This window comes from Strongylocentrotus purpuratus, unplaced genomic scaffold (assembly GCF_000002235.5).
Source record: "Strongylocentrotus purpuratus isolate Spur 01 unplaced genomic scaffold, Spur_5.0 spur5_scaffold_4, whole genome shotgun sequence".
In the NCBI taxonomy this organism is placed as follows: Eukaryota; Metazoa; Echinodermata; class Echinoidea; order Camarodonta; family Strongylocentrotidae; genus Strongylocentrotus; species Strongylocentrotus purpuratus.
Window position 1 is genome coordinate 33,387,179 of NW_022145610.1, and position 14,534 is coordinate 33,401,712.

The 14,534-nt window shown below is 33.4% G+C and overlaps 1 protein-coding gene across 2 annotated transcripts in view; it reads left to right on the forward strand.

Moving 5' to 3' along the window:
- LOC588147 (choline transporter-like protein 2) overlaps window positions 1-9,035 on the forward strand; it is a 40,090-nt gene extending 31,055 nt beyond the window's left edge. The window contains exons 15-22 of one of the 2 annotated variants that reach the window (XM_030997007.1): window positions 1,002-1,028; window positions 3,798-4,051; window positions 4,794-4,888; window positions 5,483-5,586; window positions 6,083-6,156; window positions 6,712-6,877; window positions 7,500-7,584; window positions 8,693-9,035. In XM_030997007.1, the coding sequence (XP_030852867.1) occupies window positions 1,002-1,028; window positions 3,798-4,051; window positions 4,794-4,888; window positions 5,483-5,586; window positions 6,083-6,156; window positions 6,712-6,877; window positions 7,500-7,584; window positions 8,693-8,802 (915 nt within the window). In that variant the 3' untranslated portion in view covers window positions 8,803-9,035. The remainder of the gene's footprint in view (window positions 1-1,001; window positions 1,029-3,797; window positions 4,052-4,793; window positions 4,889-5,482; window positions 5,587-6,082; window positions 6,157-6,711; window positions 6,878-7,499; window positions 7,585-8,692) is intronic. The other variant, XM_030997008.1, reaches the window with a different exon arrangement.
- The last annotated feature ends 5,499 nt before the right edge of the window (window positions 9,036-14,534 follow it).

The following is a 14,534-nucleotide window of genomic DNA, read 5'->3' on the forward strand; positions in this document are numbered from 1 at the left end:
ATTTTTTTTAATTGTTTGAGTGTTCAACTAGACATCAAACTGAGATGTGAACTTTCAAAGGTTCAACAAAATAGACAAAAACATCTTGTGGGCAATGAATTTGTGTATTTCAGTGATTCATTTATTTCATATTCATGTGTATGATGTTTGTAAAGTGTGCATAGATTTTAAAGAATGTTTCATTTTTAATAGATTTATTGTCAATCTACTTCTTTTTCCATTTATTTAGTACCCAAATGTAGTGTGAGAACGATTTCCCTTTTTTGCCCTTTCCCAAATAGATAAAGTTAAGCAGTCCAAACACCAAGCTCATTAGCTGATTAGAACTTCAGAGTATATTTTCATTCCATGCGAAACAATTGGCTTGTGTTTCATTGGTACATGCACATGTATGTTGTCCTTGTTTCATTGTTACTCTTTCAGTATTAAATTATAATTGACATCTACATAGTTTATCATTTCTGTGTTTGTTTTGGTGCATATTATCCATCTGCAAACTCTACTAGATCCATGGCTTATGAAATGTACTTAGAGATCATTGAAAAATAATGTTGCCATTTCTAACTTGATAACATGGTATTGTTATCTTATGACATTAAATGAAAAAAAAACCTGCACATGAAAGATGATTGAATTATTTGTTGTACATGTAGTTTGCTTTTGTTCTGCAAACAGATTTGTGCTACAAAAGTAAACAACTTTTATAATAAGTTCATGTTACAGTGACTAGATTTGTACTTTTGTGCATTATGTTGTTATGTTGTTATTATGATAGCTTTACCACTTGTTTAGATATGAATGAAATATATATAGAATTGTTATACATGTAGTGTAGATTCTCAGATTGGTAATAGTAATAGTAATAGCAGCATCATCATCATTACTATTATTCTTGTTGTGTTGTTGTTGTTGTTTACTGTGAAAATATCAGTTGCCTTGGCTTCAGGTGATAAATCATGTAGTAAATTTAGCATCATATCAAAATGTGTTCTTTTCCACAGACTTTTCAAGAGGAGTCAAGCTCTGATGTAAACAGTTCATTTTCATGTTTTCTCTGTTGTAATCTGTAACACTCATCTTTCCTTCTAATTGCTTTTGTGATAATGTTTTATTAAGATTCTAAAGCTTTATGTCTGTGTGTGTTTGTTTATTATTCTTACCCCTTTCATCTATAATAACTGCTCTGTACTAAAGACTAAAATGCAATCCCTCTAAATCTTAATCACAAAATTATAAAGCTATAAGTATGAAGCTTGAGAAAATTCACATTGTAAGAATTTACATTGTGAGAATTCACATTATGAGCAAATAATGTTATTGAAATGCAAGCAAACTTATTCACGCAATAATGACGCTTTATAAAAAATTTGAGCGATTTACATTATGAGCAAATAGTAACATGAATTGTGAGTGGTATATGCACATTGTCTTCAAGTGTTTCTGTAACAATTTTAATCATTTGTAATGCACACCTTTTGTTTGTGTGTGGCGTCGACCAGAACTAGTTGTTCTGGCTTTTTTTTTCTTGTGCACCCTAGTTACTTTTCATACTTTCAGTCTGAAAGTCCTTCAATCAATTTGGTTCAATTCAGTTTACTATAAAAAAATATATATTAAAAAAGGACTTACTGTAAAATGTTTACGATGTAAATATTTAGATTTGGGATTTAATATGTGATCATTGATTAAAAACAGAATAAGTTAATACTGTATGTTGGAGAAATAAACAACAATTTAAAATCAAAATCACGGTTTAAAAGAATGTTAAAGCTTTGGAAACAAGCATTGATAATTATTACACAAAATAGAAATGAAATGAATACTCAAATACTTGGCTGAAAATCATTTGATGTATTCATGATTAAAATATAAATAAATATCAACAATTTGTCATTATAATAGTCTATGTAATTTACACTTTTTCTTCTCATAAAATATGCCATTTCTTTCTCTCACAAATGTTGTGCTTTGATAATCACACTAGCAAATTTTTAAAGTCAAATGTTTGACTTTTTGTGTGCATATTAGAAGCCTATCATATAGTACTTCTGATACAAATACACAATATAGTGTAGTGCTTTATTAGTGTGTGTTTGCCAAATTACAGAATAAAATCTATTATGCATTTAACGTCTGGCCAATATTTGTAAGTTCTTTTAAAAGTATTATCTCTGCATTCTTTTTTACTCAGAACCCAAACATTAATTGTGCTATAGATTGTGATTGAGAATAATGCTACAAGATGCTAGTATATTCACAAATGAATTAAATGCCTGCATGCAATGCTTTTCCTAAAAATAAAAAAAAGCATGGCGAAAACTCCCCATGTAAACTGTATACACAATTGTATGTGTATGGAAACTTCCAGCAACTAATTATATATGTATATACGTATATTAAATAAGTTTTAGACAAGTATGAATCCGTTCAGGTATATGTTATGCAGGTGTGTGCTTTTCAATTTCATCTTTTGTCTCAAAGTTTCTGCAATTTCTGCACTTTGTTTGCACAATGAAATCATTTTTAACTCTTTAAAAATGTGAAAAAGTTAAAGTGTACAAAAACCAAAACATATTTTGCTCTTGAGCTTCAAATATTACTTCTACAAAGATAAAAAAAATTGCAGTGGACAGTAAAACGTCTTGTTCTGTAGACTAGTTATTACACATCTATCTATGGGAGCCCTAAACGCAGGGTTTATGTTATCCTGTATCTTCTTCATACTCCTTAACTGATTACCTATAGAATACCAGGTAAAGATTTTATACATTCTAGCTACATACACAAACTATTTTTTCAGGTGATTGGCACACTTTAAAGACTTTCTGGCTCTTGACTACAATAAAATAAACCTTAATAAATCATTGATGAAAAAGCATCAAATCTTCATTTTCTATGCACTTATCTTAGCATTTTCTTTTGTTGTGGTAGTCATCACATTTCTATCTTTGTAAAATACATCATCTACTTGGTTACAGAAGACCGTAACTCATAAATTTATACATTGAGTTAAAGCCTTCTGGATCACACAAGACAACTAGCCAACAATTATGAATATAACATCTTTATTAGAGGATCTTACTTTACACTAATTGTGTTTCTGGCTGAAAGTCATTGCTTTCCTAATAGATAATTGCCTTTAGGAATTTTCCCAATAATACCCTCTTGCCAAGTATATTATATAGTCATACTTGAATTGTAGAATATTTATGATATTCGTTTGATTTCTACGTTTTGATTTCTATATGATTCCCATTTTAATTTTGGTTTGTCAAGTAGTTCCAAAATTATTTCATTATGAATTTGTTAAGAAGCTATCTATTTAAGATTAAGACTAAAACAGGCCAGGGTCCACTCTGTGTTTTCCTTTATTTTTTTATCTTAAGATTAGTATTACTTGAATTATTTGTAGCAATTCTTTTGAAAAAGTTTTCAAATTTGAAAGGAATGATTTATCTTTTTGTGTGATATTGTTTCTTTATAAATTGGTCTTAAAGAATAAATAAAACAACAGGCAAGTAGTTTATAATGATTAGTTTATTAAATTGAACAATATCACAAACCTCCATATGATATGATAATGGCAAAAATATATACATTGTAAATTTGTAATTGAGCAATTATAGCAATATCATCAAAGTAAAATGTGACAAAGAATAAAAACAAATGTTGTCTCAAAGAAAATCAAAAACAAGCCACTAGAACATCCATCATTGACCAGCACTACTCATTGCACAATTGGGTTTTTCTCTTTCGGAAATTCATTTTCTCTCTCTCTCTCTTTGAATCCTCCCCAGACCTTTACAGCAGACTACAACCTGACAAGCAACGACACCGATCTCTCCTGCCTCTTCATCGACTACAGCCTACCAGAGTACTTCAAATGGCTCCAGCTCTACAACCTCTTTGTTTTCTTCTGGCTCATCAACTTCGTGATCGGACTTAGTCACATGACCCTCGCGGGAGCGTTTGCGTCCTACTATTGGGCGTTCAACAAGAAGGACGATGTTCCGTTCTTCGCTCTTAGCGGAGCGTTCTACAGATCCTTGAGGTGAGCAAAGGAGTCTTTTGTCACCTCTTAAAGCCTGTCGGTACTAGTTTGGCCAGGAGGGATTGGACCACCCAGCATGGTCACTGACAGGTGGCTATCTCATCAACTCACCTCTCAATTCACATAAGAAAAAGAGGATCATGGGGGACCAACGAGCACCGCTTAGGCATTGTTTTCTATATAGAGGGAGCGAGTAGTTACAAGTAGTACAGTGGGGCTTTAAAATTACACCAACAGATTTGACTTCATGTATGACCACATTGATAAGAAATGACAGCCTGATTCAATGTGATAATGTTCAAGTTGAAAATGATTGGGATTACAAATGGTCATATGAATAGTGTTACAGTTTGTTAGGTTATTTTACTGTACTCATGTGAATTTTAAATATATATTGGTTCTGCCTTTAAGTAGCACTCAAGGGAATTTTGAACCATAGGAATGTGAATACATGCTGAAGATGTAACCAGAAATGAAATAGTATATAAGCTCTGATTATGACTAGAATTGCTTATCAAGGTAAAAGTGGGGGATTTGGAGCTACAGGGGTAATACTATTAAAACATACAATAAAAATATTGCCTGCTGATAGCCAGATGGCATTAAATCATATGCTTTTACATAGAAATAATCTTCCCCTGGCTCTCAAAAGAGGGTTTTGAATTCAGAGTATTCAGCCAGTTGACCAAGACTTACATGTACTGTATGATCATTTTCTATTTTTTTTATCTGTATACATTAGGTATCATCTTGGAACTATCGCGTTTGGATCCCTCATCATCGCTATCATTCAGATCATCAGGGTCTTACTCGAATATGCAGAATACCAACTCAAAGGTAAGTGGAATAAAAGGTGTTTTACTTTTGGTTGTCGCTTTTTAAAACCATACTTTGTCTGTATCTCTCAGAATTATCAAAATGTAGAATTACAGTACATAACTTTTTCATCATGCTTTTATCTATCCCCCTGAAGTTGTTGTGTGCATATTGTGTTGTGGTGTACATGTACTTGTACCATGTAGGGACTCGATTGACCTTTACACAAGTTTATTTTAATTGAATTTTGTTGCATGAATAAATGACAGTTACTTATTAAACATCTATGTGCTGTCCATTTCTCATCTATCTCTCTACTCCTCCCTAAAAAATATATATATAAATGTTGCTCTTTTTATCTCTTTATCTCTCTCTCTCTCTCTCTCTCTCTACCTCATGCTCTCGTTGTTCTCTTCCATCTCTCAATCTCTCTCTTTCTCTTTCTTTTTTACTTTCTCAACCTTTCACCCTTCCTTCCTTTCCCTCCTGCTCCCTCCCTCCACCATTTCTTTTCTTCTCATCCTCTCTCTCCATCTTCTCTCCCTCTCTCTCTCTCTCTTTCTCTCTCATGTCTTCTTTGTTATCTCTATCATTTTATTCTTTTGATGATAACAGGCAAAGAGAACAAGGTTGCGAAGTTTATCCTGAGGTGTATGAAATGCTGCTTCTACTGTTTGGAAAAATTCATGAAGTTCATCAACAAAAATGCCTATATTCTGGTAAGAATATGATTAGTAATTAATACCCAATTCTTCTGATAACAGATAGTTTGTCATTGTAGTAGAGAAGGAATAGAACAAAGTTACTTCTCACAGTAGTCATGATGGGACTGACATTTATATATGTACATGTGCAACGTTTGGGATATTTGAGCAGCTTGAGAATTGATTAAAAGGGAGAACAAAATTAGTAAATTTTTTAATTTGTGATGTGATAATTTTAGGACAACAACATGAATATTTGTGAATCACTGAGTCACTACCCAAAGTAATCATAAGTCTAACTTCTTGATTTTTCAAGTAATGACCTCCAGATGTACAGGTATGTCTTTGAATCAAGCAAATAATTTATTCATGATGATATGAGCTTTGAAAATGTTCCCATCGTTCTTTGTTTTTTGTTTACAGGAAGATATGTGTATATGCATTTTGTTCATGATGGTATGTGCATTTATTTCTTTTCATTCTAAATTGTTTCTTTGGTTGTTCTCCTCAGGTTGCTGTTTATGGGAAGAATTTCTGTTCCTCTGCTAAAGAAGCCTTCTTCTTGCTCTTGAGGAATATCGTCAGGTATGTAAAACAAAACAATTTATGATAGTGAGAAAAGTAGCATGAAGTAGGAAAGTCTTTGAATTTGGAAACCACTAATGATATGAGGAAGCTCCTAATTGCAATGTGGTTGTGACATACCTGCCAACCATTCCAAATAATCCAGAGCATTCTGATTAGGAACATTCAGATTTTTCAAAATTTCATTTTTTTTCCTTCCCCCCCCCCTTCTTTTAGCCAAACTAGCTTGTTTTATCATGTGCCGCGATTTGATAGTTCACGTACTGCGTGCCTTGAATGGCTGCTTTATCGAGCAGCGAATTTGTACTGATTTACCGCGTATTGCCAGTTACACTGCCGCTGCATGTGCGAACGCCTGTAAAGAGTACAGATTTTTTAATTTCGAAGGCATACCATGCTAGAAATTCCTAAATCTTACTTTCAAATGTTGGCAGGTATGTAGTGATGGTCATGGTTATATTTCAATATAGTGTTTGGTCTAGAGTTGAATTAAACTGATTCATCGGATGGTTAATGTGTGTGTGTTCTTTTTTAATTTTATGTTGCCCTCTATAGAGTTGCTGTAGTGAACAAGATCACAGACTTCTTGCTATTCCTGGGCCAGCTTCTCATTGTATCCCTGGTCGTCGTAGGAGCCTTCTTCTACTTCACTCTTGAAGTGACCTGGGTCAACGCTGTACTTCCTGTTCCGGCAGTCAACTACTACTGGGTTGTAATCATTGTAAGTATTAAAAGAACAGAGCAAAGAATAACTTTAGACACCATTCTTTTAATTCTTAATATCTGTGAAATATAGAAGAAAACATGTCATTTCATAGAGGGGATGACATCTTCTATCGTAGTAAAAGATGTAAACCTATATGTATATTTTGTGTATGTTTGCAGACTTAATGATACTGATCATGACCTTGTTCACAATTAATCACCAGTTTGTGTCTTTATTATTTTTGTTTTGATATATGAAGAGTTTAATTCCAAAAGGAGCTAAATCCATTTTTGTAACTTCTGAGAAAAAAAGAAATTGTTTACAAAATTTTGTACAGACGTCTTTGGAAAAGTGATATTAGAAGGTGCTTTTTTTCATAATTGCTCCCAAAATTTAAATAAATAATTTTGTTGAAAGACTTAAGTGAACAATGTTCTGATATATCAATAATCAATTTTCATCAAAATTGGATTTAGCTCCTTTTGGAATTAAGCTCTTCATATATTGTTGAGTCCAATCGGATGTCCACTCTGCATAAATAAGCACATGAGTTACATCCTGGTTCTCAGTAGAAGAAGCGTCAATGAGCTCCTTTCTATCATCTGTCACATTTGTGCTATGTCTGTTCTTCTTGCAGGTCATAGGAATAGGAGTCTATCTGATTTCCAAGGCATTCTTTGGTGTCTTTGACATGGCTGTGGATACACTCTTCCTCTCATTCCGTAAGTATTCTCATTTCCTTCCGTCACAAGTCTGCAAGGGAATGGTAATGCACAGTCAAATAGTCCATTAGTTCCACCCAGAGAAACAAACTAAACAGACCACTATAGACAGGTGGCCTTTCTAGACAGGTTCCACAATACATATTTCTTCATAGAAGAAGACTTTTTCAGTGACCACTGTAAATAGGTAGCCTGGATAGAGAGGTTGCCACCAAGATATGTTTTAGTATAGTATGTGTTGATGTTTGATCTTGTGTATAAATGTTTCATTTCATTTATTTTCCATTAAAATTCAAAATAAAATACATAACAAATTAACAGCAAAATCGGAAGGACCCCAAGAAAAGCAAAGCTTGTGCGAATGGGGCCCTGTACAAAAGTAATCATACAAGCAAATTATTATAACAAATATTGTAAAACTTATCAAAACAAACATACACCCACCCTCATTCATTCACATGCACACAGACACACCGCAGGCAGAACATTGTACAGAAAAAAAAAAAAAAAAAAAAAAATCTACTCAGTGCACTTCATTTGTTTAAACAAGAACTGTTTACATGAATATTTAAACTTTGATAGGGTTGAACTACTCTTTAAATCATAAGGTTTAAAAAGAATTTATTTAAGAATAAGGTAAATGTAGGTAAATGTAGTCTCGAATCACCAATACCTAAGCAGCTTGTTTGAAAGAGACATGTGTGAATGAAGGATTTTTTTTGTTTACACACAACCATTTATCAGATATAAATTCTGAGTCTGGAACAAACATTTACAGCATCAAGTTATCATCATCATTCTAAATGTTCATCTCGACTTTGAAACCAGTTTGATGAAAACCAGATATAAAAAGATAAACATAGGCATAGACATAGGCATTAAAGCCAGACTGTCCTACTTGTAGCTACTTGCGCCCTCTATATGGCAAACAATGCCTAAGCGGTGCCCGTTGGTCCCCCATGATCCCCTATTTCTTATGTTAATTGAGAGCTGAGTTGATGGGATAACCACCTGTCAGTGACCTTGTAGGGAGGTCTAATCCCTCGTGGCCAGACTAGTGCAGACGGGCTTTAAAGTAATTTTTGCTTGTAATTTTTTGTTTTTTTAGTGGAAGACATTGAGCGCCATGACGGAAGTGCAGAGAAACCATACTACATGTCAAAGGGCATGATGAAGATCGTTGGAAAGAAGAACAAAAAAATGGAAGAAGAGTGGTAGAAGGAATGGAAGAGAATGGAGAGGACACTTTATGACATAAAGCAATGGATTGAAAGAAGGTTTGAAGTCGACATGAGACAGTACTGAAGTAAGAAAAGAACGAAAGATTGTGAAACATGAATGGATGATTCTCCATCTCTATGTCATCAATATGTTGCCTGGACCTTTCTATAGAAAGCCAGTCTGAGCTGTTATTTTGTGGGCTGCTTGCCATAAGGTTGTAACTACCATTAACAATGACATGTAAAGCCGTAATGGCCTTATTGCAGGCAGCTTACAATTCCTTGATCAGAGTTGTGTCAGCTCTTGTAGAATTGGAGTAATTCCAAGGGGTTATCCATACTTTGTAAACAATGTGCATTTGTACTCAATTTAACATTGGAATTTTTTTTTTTTTACTCTACGTTGTGCAAAGTACTGTATGATTCTGGTGACATTTTGAAGGATCGTGGCATAGAAGCAGAAGGGTTGTTACTCAATGTCATATCATACGGTTTAATGCCCTTTTGACTCTCAGCTGATGATATGATGTAGTGAGACTATAGGCCTGTCATCATCAGACCGAAGTTGCAAAATAACCCGCTATTTTCAGACTCGGGATATATTACCGAAGCTCAAAATTGCATCTTCACAGATTAGATGAAGAAGGGTGCAAATTAGCCGCTATTTCCCGAATAGCGGGCTATTTTGGAAACAAGACCAGGATTTCTCTGGATATTTTCTCGACCAAATATCCCTCTAATTGCAACTGCGGGCTGATGAAGACGCGAATTAGCTGGCTAATTTGAAATCAGGCTGGTTAAAATAGCTGGATTATTTGCAACTTCGGTCTGATGAAAACAGGCCTTATTTGAGAATTTGTGTTATTCAATTAATTCAGAATATGAAAGTGACCTTGAATGATGATATTCCATGAATGAGGTTTTATAAATTGTAACCTGGATACTAAGTATATAGTTGTTATCTACTAGTCCCTCATAATTCTTTCAATAGTTGATTTATGTGTGATTTAAAATGAATATTTACCTCAATGAGCAAAAACAAACAAATATTATCTGTCTTGGAAGGTCCACTTTGCAGATCATTGGTTATTCAGAAATTTGTATTTTTTAAAATAAATACTACAAGCATGTGTCCATTTTTGTAGAGAATGCAGTATTAATGAAGAGTTTCTCTTAGCCTTTTTTATATACATTATACAGTATCTAATCAATATGAAAAAATATGGCTCATGAAATGTGGTACCTAGTTCTCTGTACTGATTATTATGCAAAGTAACCTGAATAAATCGTAACTTTGTTCTATAATAATTTCCTAATTGAAAGTTTTCATAAGCTTCACACATTTCATATTCTTATCATGACAGTTTACACATATGCAGGTGTTTCTGGACAGAATTCATTTTGAATGCTGTCATAAACAACAGGTAGCATTTTATATTTTACAAAAATTAATTAATTTCTTTATATGGAAATATTTGTGTATGAGCATACCGGTATCAAACTTCCCTCAATTCCTAAATTTTCATTTAAATCTCTGATTTTTTTTCTCTGAAAGGTCACTTGGTATGGAAATAGAACAAATATAGTTCTCTGTATGATAATATTTATTCCAGATTTATTCCTCTTTAGATATATGGAAAGTTTATGTATATCACAACTGTTTTAATGATCAAAATATGTGTAGTATTGTTGTTGTTGTTGAAATGTGGGGTTCTGAGCCCTCGTTATTGAGAAGGTGAAGAATTTTGTACATGTCACATAGATTCATAGCACAGTGTCTTATACATGTAGATGCATCAATTGTATGTTGAACACAGATCTTTCACTGTTATGTCGAACACAGATCTTTCACTGTTATGTCGAACACAGATCTTTCACTGTTAGGTTGAACACAGATCTTTCACTGTTTCTTGCTTTCAAATTTTCAAAGTTTTGCTGTGAAAATAATGTTAGGAAAAAACACAATAAGCAAAATCAAAATGATTTTTCATGTGAGGGTGTCAGTATGTCAGACATTTGAAGTACTTTGATATTTGTTATAAGAAAGTAATTTTTATCTTTTTGAATAAGAAAAGAAACTGGTATTGCAATGAAATTTCAACTAAGGTATTTTTAAGAATTGTCTTCAATGCATGCAATGGAATAACCTACATGAATATAAATCAATATGAATTAGAAATCGATTCCAGTAATTTGTACTTTTCTAATGCTACTCATCTTTCTCAAATGTTCTATCTCAAATGATCAAGTCTTTCAACTATGTAGTTATATATTCTGCCATTTAGCATCTAATATGATATGATCAGGTGAGAACTAGACACAATGAATATGACTGACAAAGAAAGCGGACAAAATATACAGTTCCTCAGGTAGACAAAGGAACATCCCTTCATTGCTATTATGTAAAAATGTGTAGAACAGGTGCCACATGCATATTCACCTGTTCTACACATTTTTACATAATTCACCTGTTCTACACATTTTTACATAATATCAGTGAAGGGATGTTTCTTTATCTACCTGAGGAACTGTATATTTTGTCCGCTTTCTTTGTCAGTCATGTTCATAGTGAGACAGCTGGTGATGCTCTGGAGTGCAATGGTTTATAGTACTACAACTTTATTTATCAAATCAGTATATCACAGGTGATATGGTAAGTATTTTTAAATCAGTCTTAACAAACCTTGAAAATACCCTGCTTGTTAAAGCACAAAGAAATCTGCCAAAGGAAAGATAAACAATATAAATAAGAGAGTTTTATAGACCTGTAGACCATGGCCATTAAACCACTGCTGTTAAATGAGAATCAGGTACACTATTCTGTTGCATTTACTTCATGTAGAATCACTTTCAGCCCCCGCCCCCAGGAGACAGTGCTCCTGCAATAGCTGGACTCGACCGATATCACTTAAAAATATACATGATTTAATTGTAAATCACATTCCTGGATGCCTTAAATGTTTTTAAAAATGTGTGAAAATTCATCATCAGTGTACTTGTTACGTGAACGATTTTAATGCAATGTATATAATAATAATAATGATTAAAAAAATATTGAAAAAGCGCTTAATAACAAAAAAGTTCCCTAAGCACTTTACAAACTTAACGACAATCTCAACTACAACTTAACATACTACAAACTACAAACTCAAACTACAAGAGACAGTACAAAATTATTTCGATAAATTTACATACTCCATTAACAATTCATTTACTTGTACTCCTACTTCTGCTCATGTAAGACAAGTATCAAATTACTGTTAGAAAGAGATAAGGGAATTATCTTGATTATAACGTAAACAAATATGTCTTCATTCTGGTATTTTCGAAGTATAATTATCATGATGTAAGTGGTGCTAATGATAGAGTGCCTTACTCTTGAGAGGCTTAGAAACATATTAATCATATTAATTATTTTGTTTATTCTTCTTAGATTTAGGAATATATGTAGTTTCATTCAAATATTTATTGATCAAGTATTTATATTTAATGTTAGAAGGCAAATACTTTAGTGTTGTGTATGTTGTAAGTGTATAATCTTGTAAACCTGTATCTACAAATGATTCCTCAATTATTCATGCAAAAGGAAACACACCCCAATATGGACATGTTCAAACAATTATCAAACATCCACTCATACTCTTTCTAAAAAATAACAAATTATGATAGTTGGGGAAGAATTGTGGTCATAAATGCAGAATATTGTTTCTTTTACTTTGAGGCTTAAAATATTTAAGGCTGACTGATTTTGGAAGAGGTCTTAACTTTTATCAGAGGTTGATATGCTGAATTATTTTATTTGATTATCTGTTAAAAATAGAACTAATATGCATTTCACATTTTGGATTGAGTCCATAAAATGTCTTTCAGATGTAGTTATTGATATACATATATTTAACAGTCCTCATTTATTAAGATATTCACAATTTTTGTTTAAATAAATATTTTGATTACTGATACACTTCATTTCATTTCCTCTAATAAAATTTCGATGTTAACCTATATCTTTTTACAATAAGAAAAAAAAATGAACAGTGCATAATTAAACTAAAATGAATGTATGTTGAATTTGTTATATATGGAGTGAACATTCTGTATTTGTGTTATTGGATTTTGTAGTGAATGATGAAATATAGTACTAACCTTTAAATTTGTGTTTCTCTGTGGATCTTTTAGGGATGGACGTATCTTTTATTTCACAATCTTTCTATAATTTGTTAATTGTGTAGAAATCTGTAGTACTTAAATAGTATTTCCTGTACTTGCAAGGATATGACATGTATTTTTTGTAAAGTTGAGAAAATAAAGATTTTTTTTTATCACTGAGTAATTTTTGTAAAGATGATTGATGAATTGTTGAAAGCACATTAAATATTTTTGAAATTATTCCAAACAGATGTTTTGTGGTGTATTTTTTGTTGTTCACAAAAAATTCCAATGTTAGAAACATTCTCAATAGTCATCAGTATCTACTGGTATTTCAGAATTACTAGACATTTGAGTTTACAGTTAGGTTTACAGAGAGAAAATAAAGAAGATGAGGAAAAATTCAAGTAAAGAAGAGTACAAAATGAAAAACAGCTTATCAGTGGTAAATGTGTATACCATATCTCTTCCTCATCCTCTCTCTCTCTCTCTCTCTCTCTCTCTCTCTCTCTCTCTCTCTCCCTCTCTCTCTCTCTCTCTCTCTCTCCCTCTCTCTCTCTCTCTCTCTCTCTCTCTCTCTCCCCCCCCTCTCTCTCTCTCTCTCCCCCATGCCTTTCCAATTCATCTATGGCAGCTAAGTAATTATATGGGTAGATTTCTTTGAATAACATGAAGTTCCCATTTTGGAAATTAAAACGTGCTACAGACATGTAGAACAATTAGATTTATTTACACTGATTCACTTGTCAATATAGACATTTTGACTGAACGCCAGATGGTTCAAATCACATACAAGGCTTATGTACAATAAGTCATGGTATACATTGCATATAGTAGAGATGAGATCGATGGAGGTGCCTCCACAAACTGCTCCACCACAGTATTTGTCTGCCTCTCTATCCACCTGTCTCTCTCTCTCTCTCTCTCTCTCTCTCTCTCTCTCTCTCTCTCTCTCTTTCTTTCACCCTCTCTTCATCTTTCTCTCCCTGTTACCATCCCTTCTTTTTGCCTATTTCTCTCTTCCACCTCGTTTTCTCTCTCTTTCCTTCTCTCACTGCTCTCTCAGTCGTCGTCGGCTTCCAGGCAAAATATCAATTCATTACACCTGTTTATAGAGATACAGCTGTAGATAAAATGCTTGAACCCCAAACCATCACCATGCCAACGTTATTTATTAGTACCTCCCCTTTCCCTATCAAGGCGTATGTCTATTCTACAGCAAGACTGAACACGATTCCCTTTAGGCATCACAAGTGAGGGAGGGGGGTTGCCCATCTTCAAATTTCAAAATTCTGTCTGCAGAATTACACCATTGATGTAAAGTCGTAGATTTGAAGAAATTTGAAGAGATCGACTACGAATAAAAAAAAAGAAAGTGAAGATATGATTTCGTCTTTTCTTCGCTTGTTGGTCTAACGTTAGCAAACTTGGTCTGACACTACCCCCCCCCCCTCAACCCCCGTTTAAAACCTTCCAGCGATGCCCTTGGGCCCGTTCCTAGGAACCGTCGTAAGTCTAACTTCTTGACTATCCCATTGAAACGCGTGTTAATTCTATAACACACATTCTATAGCCCCTGGATAC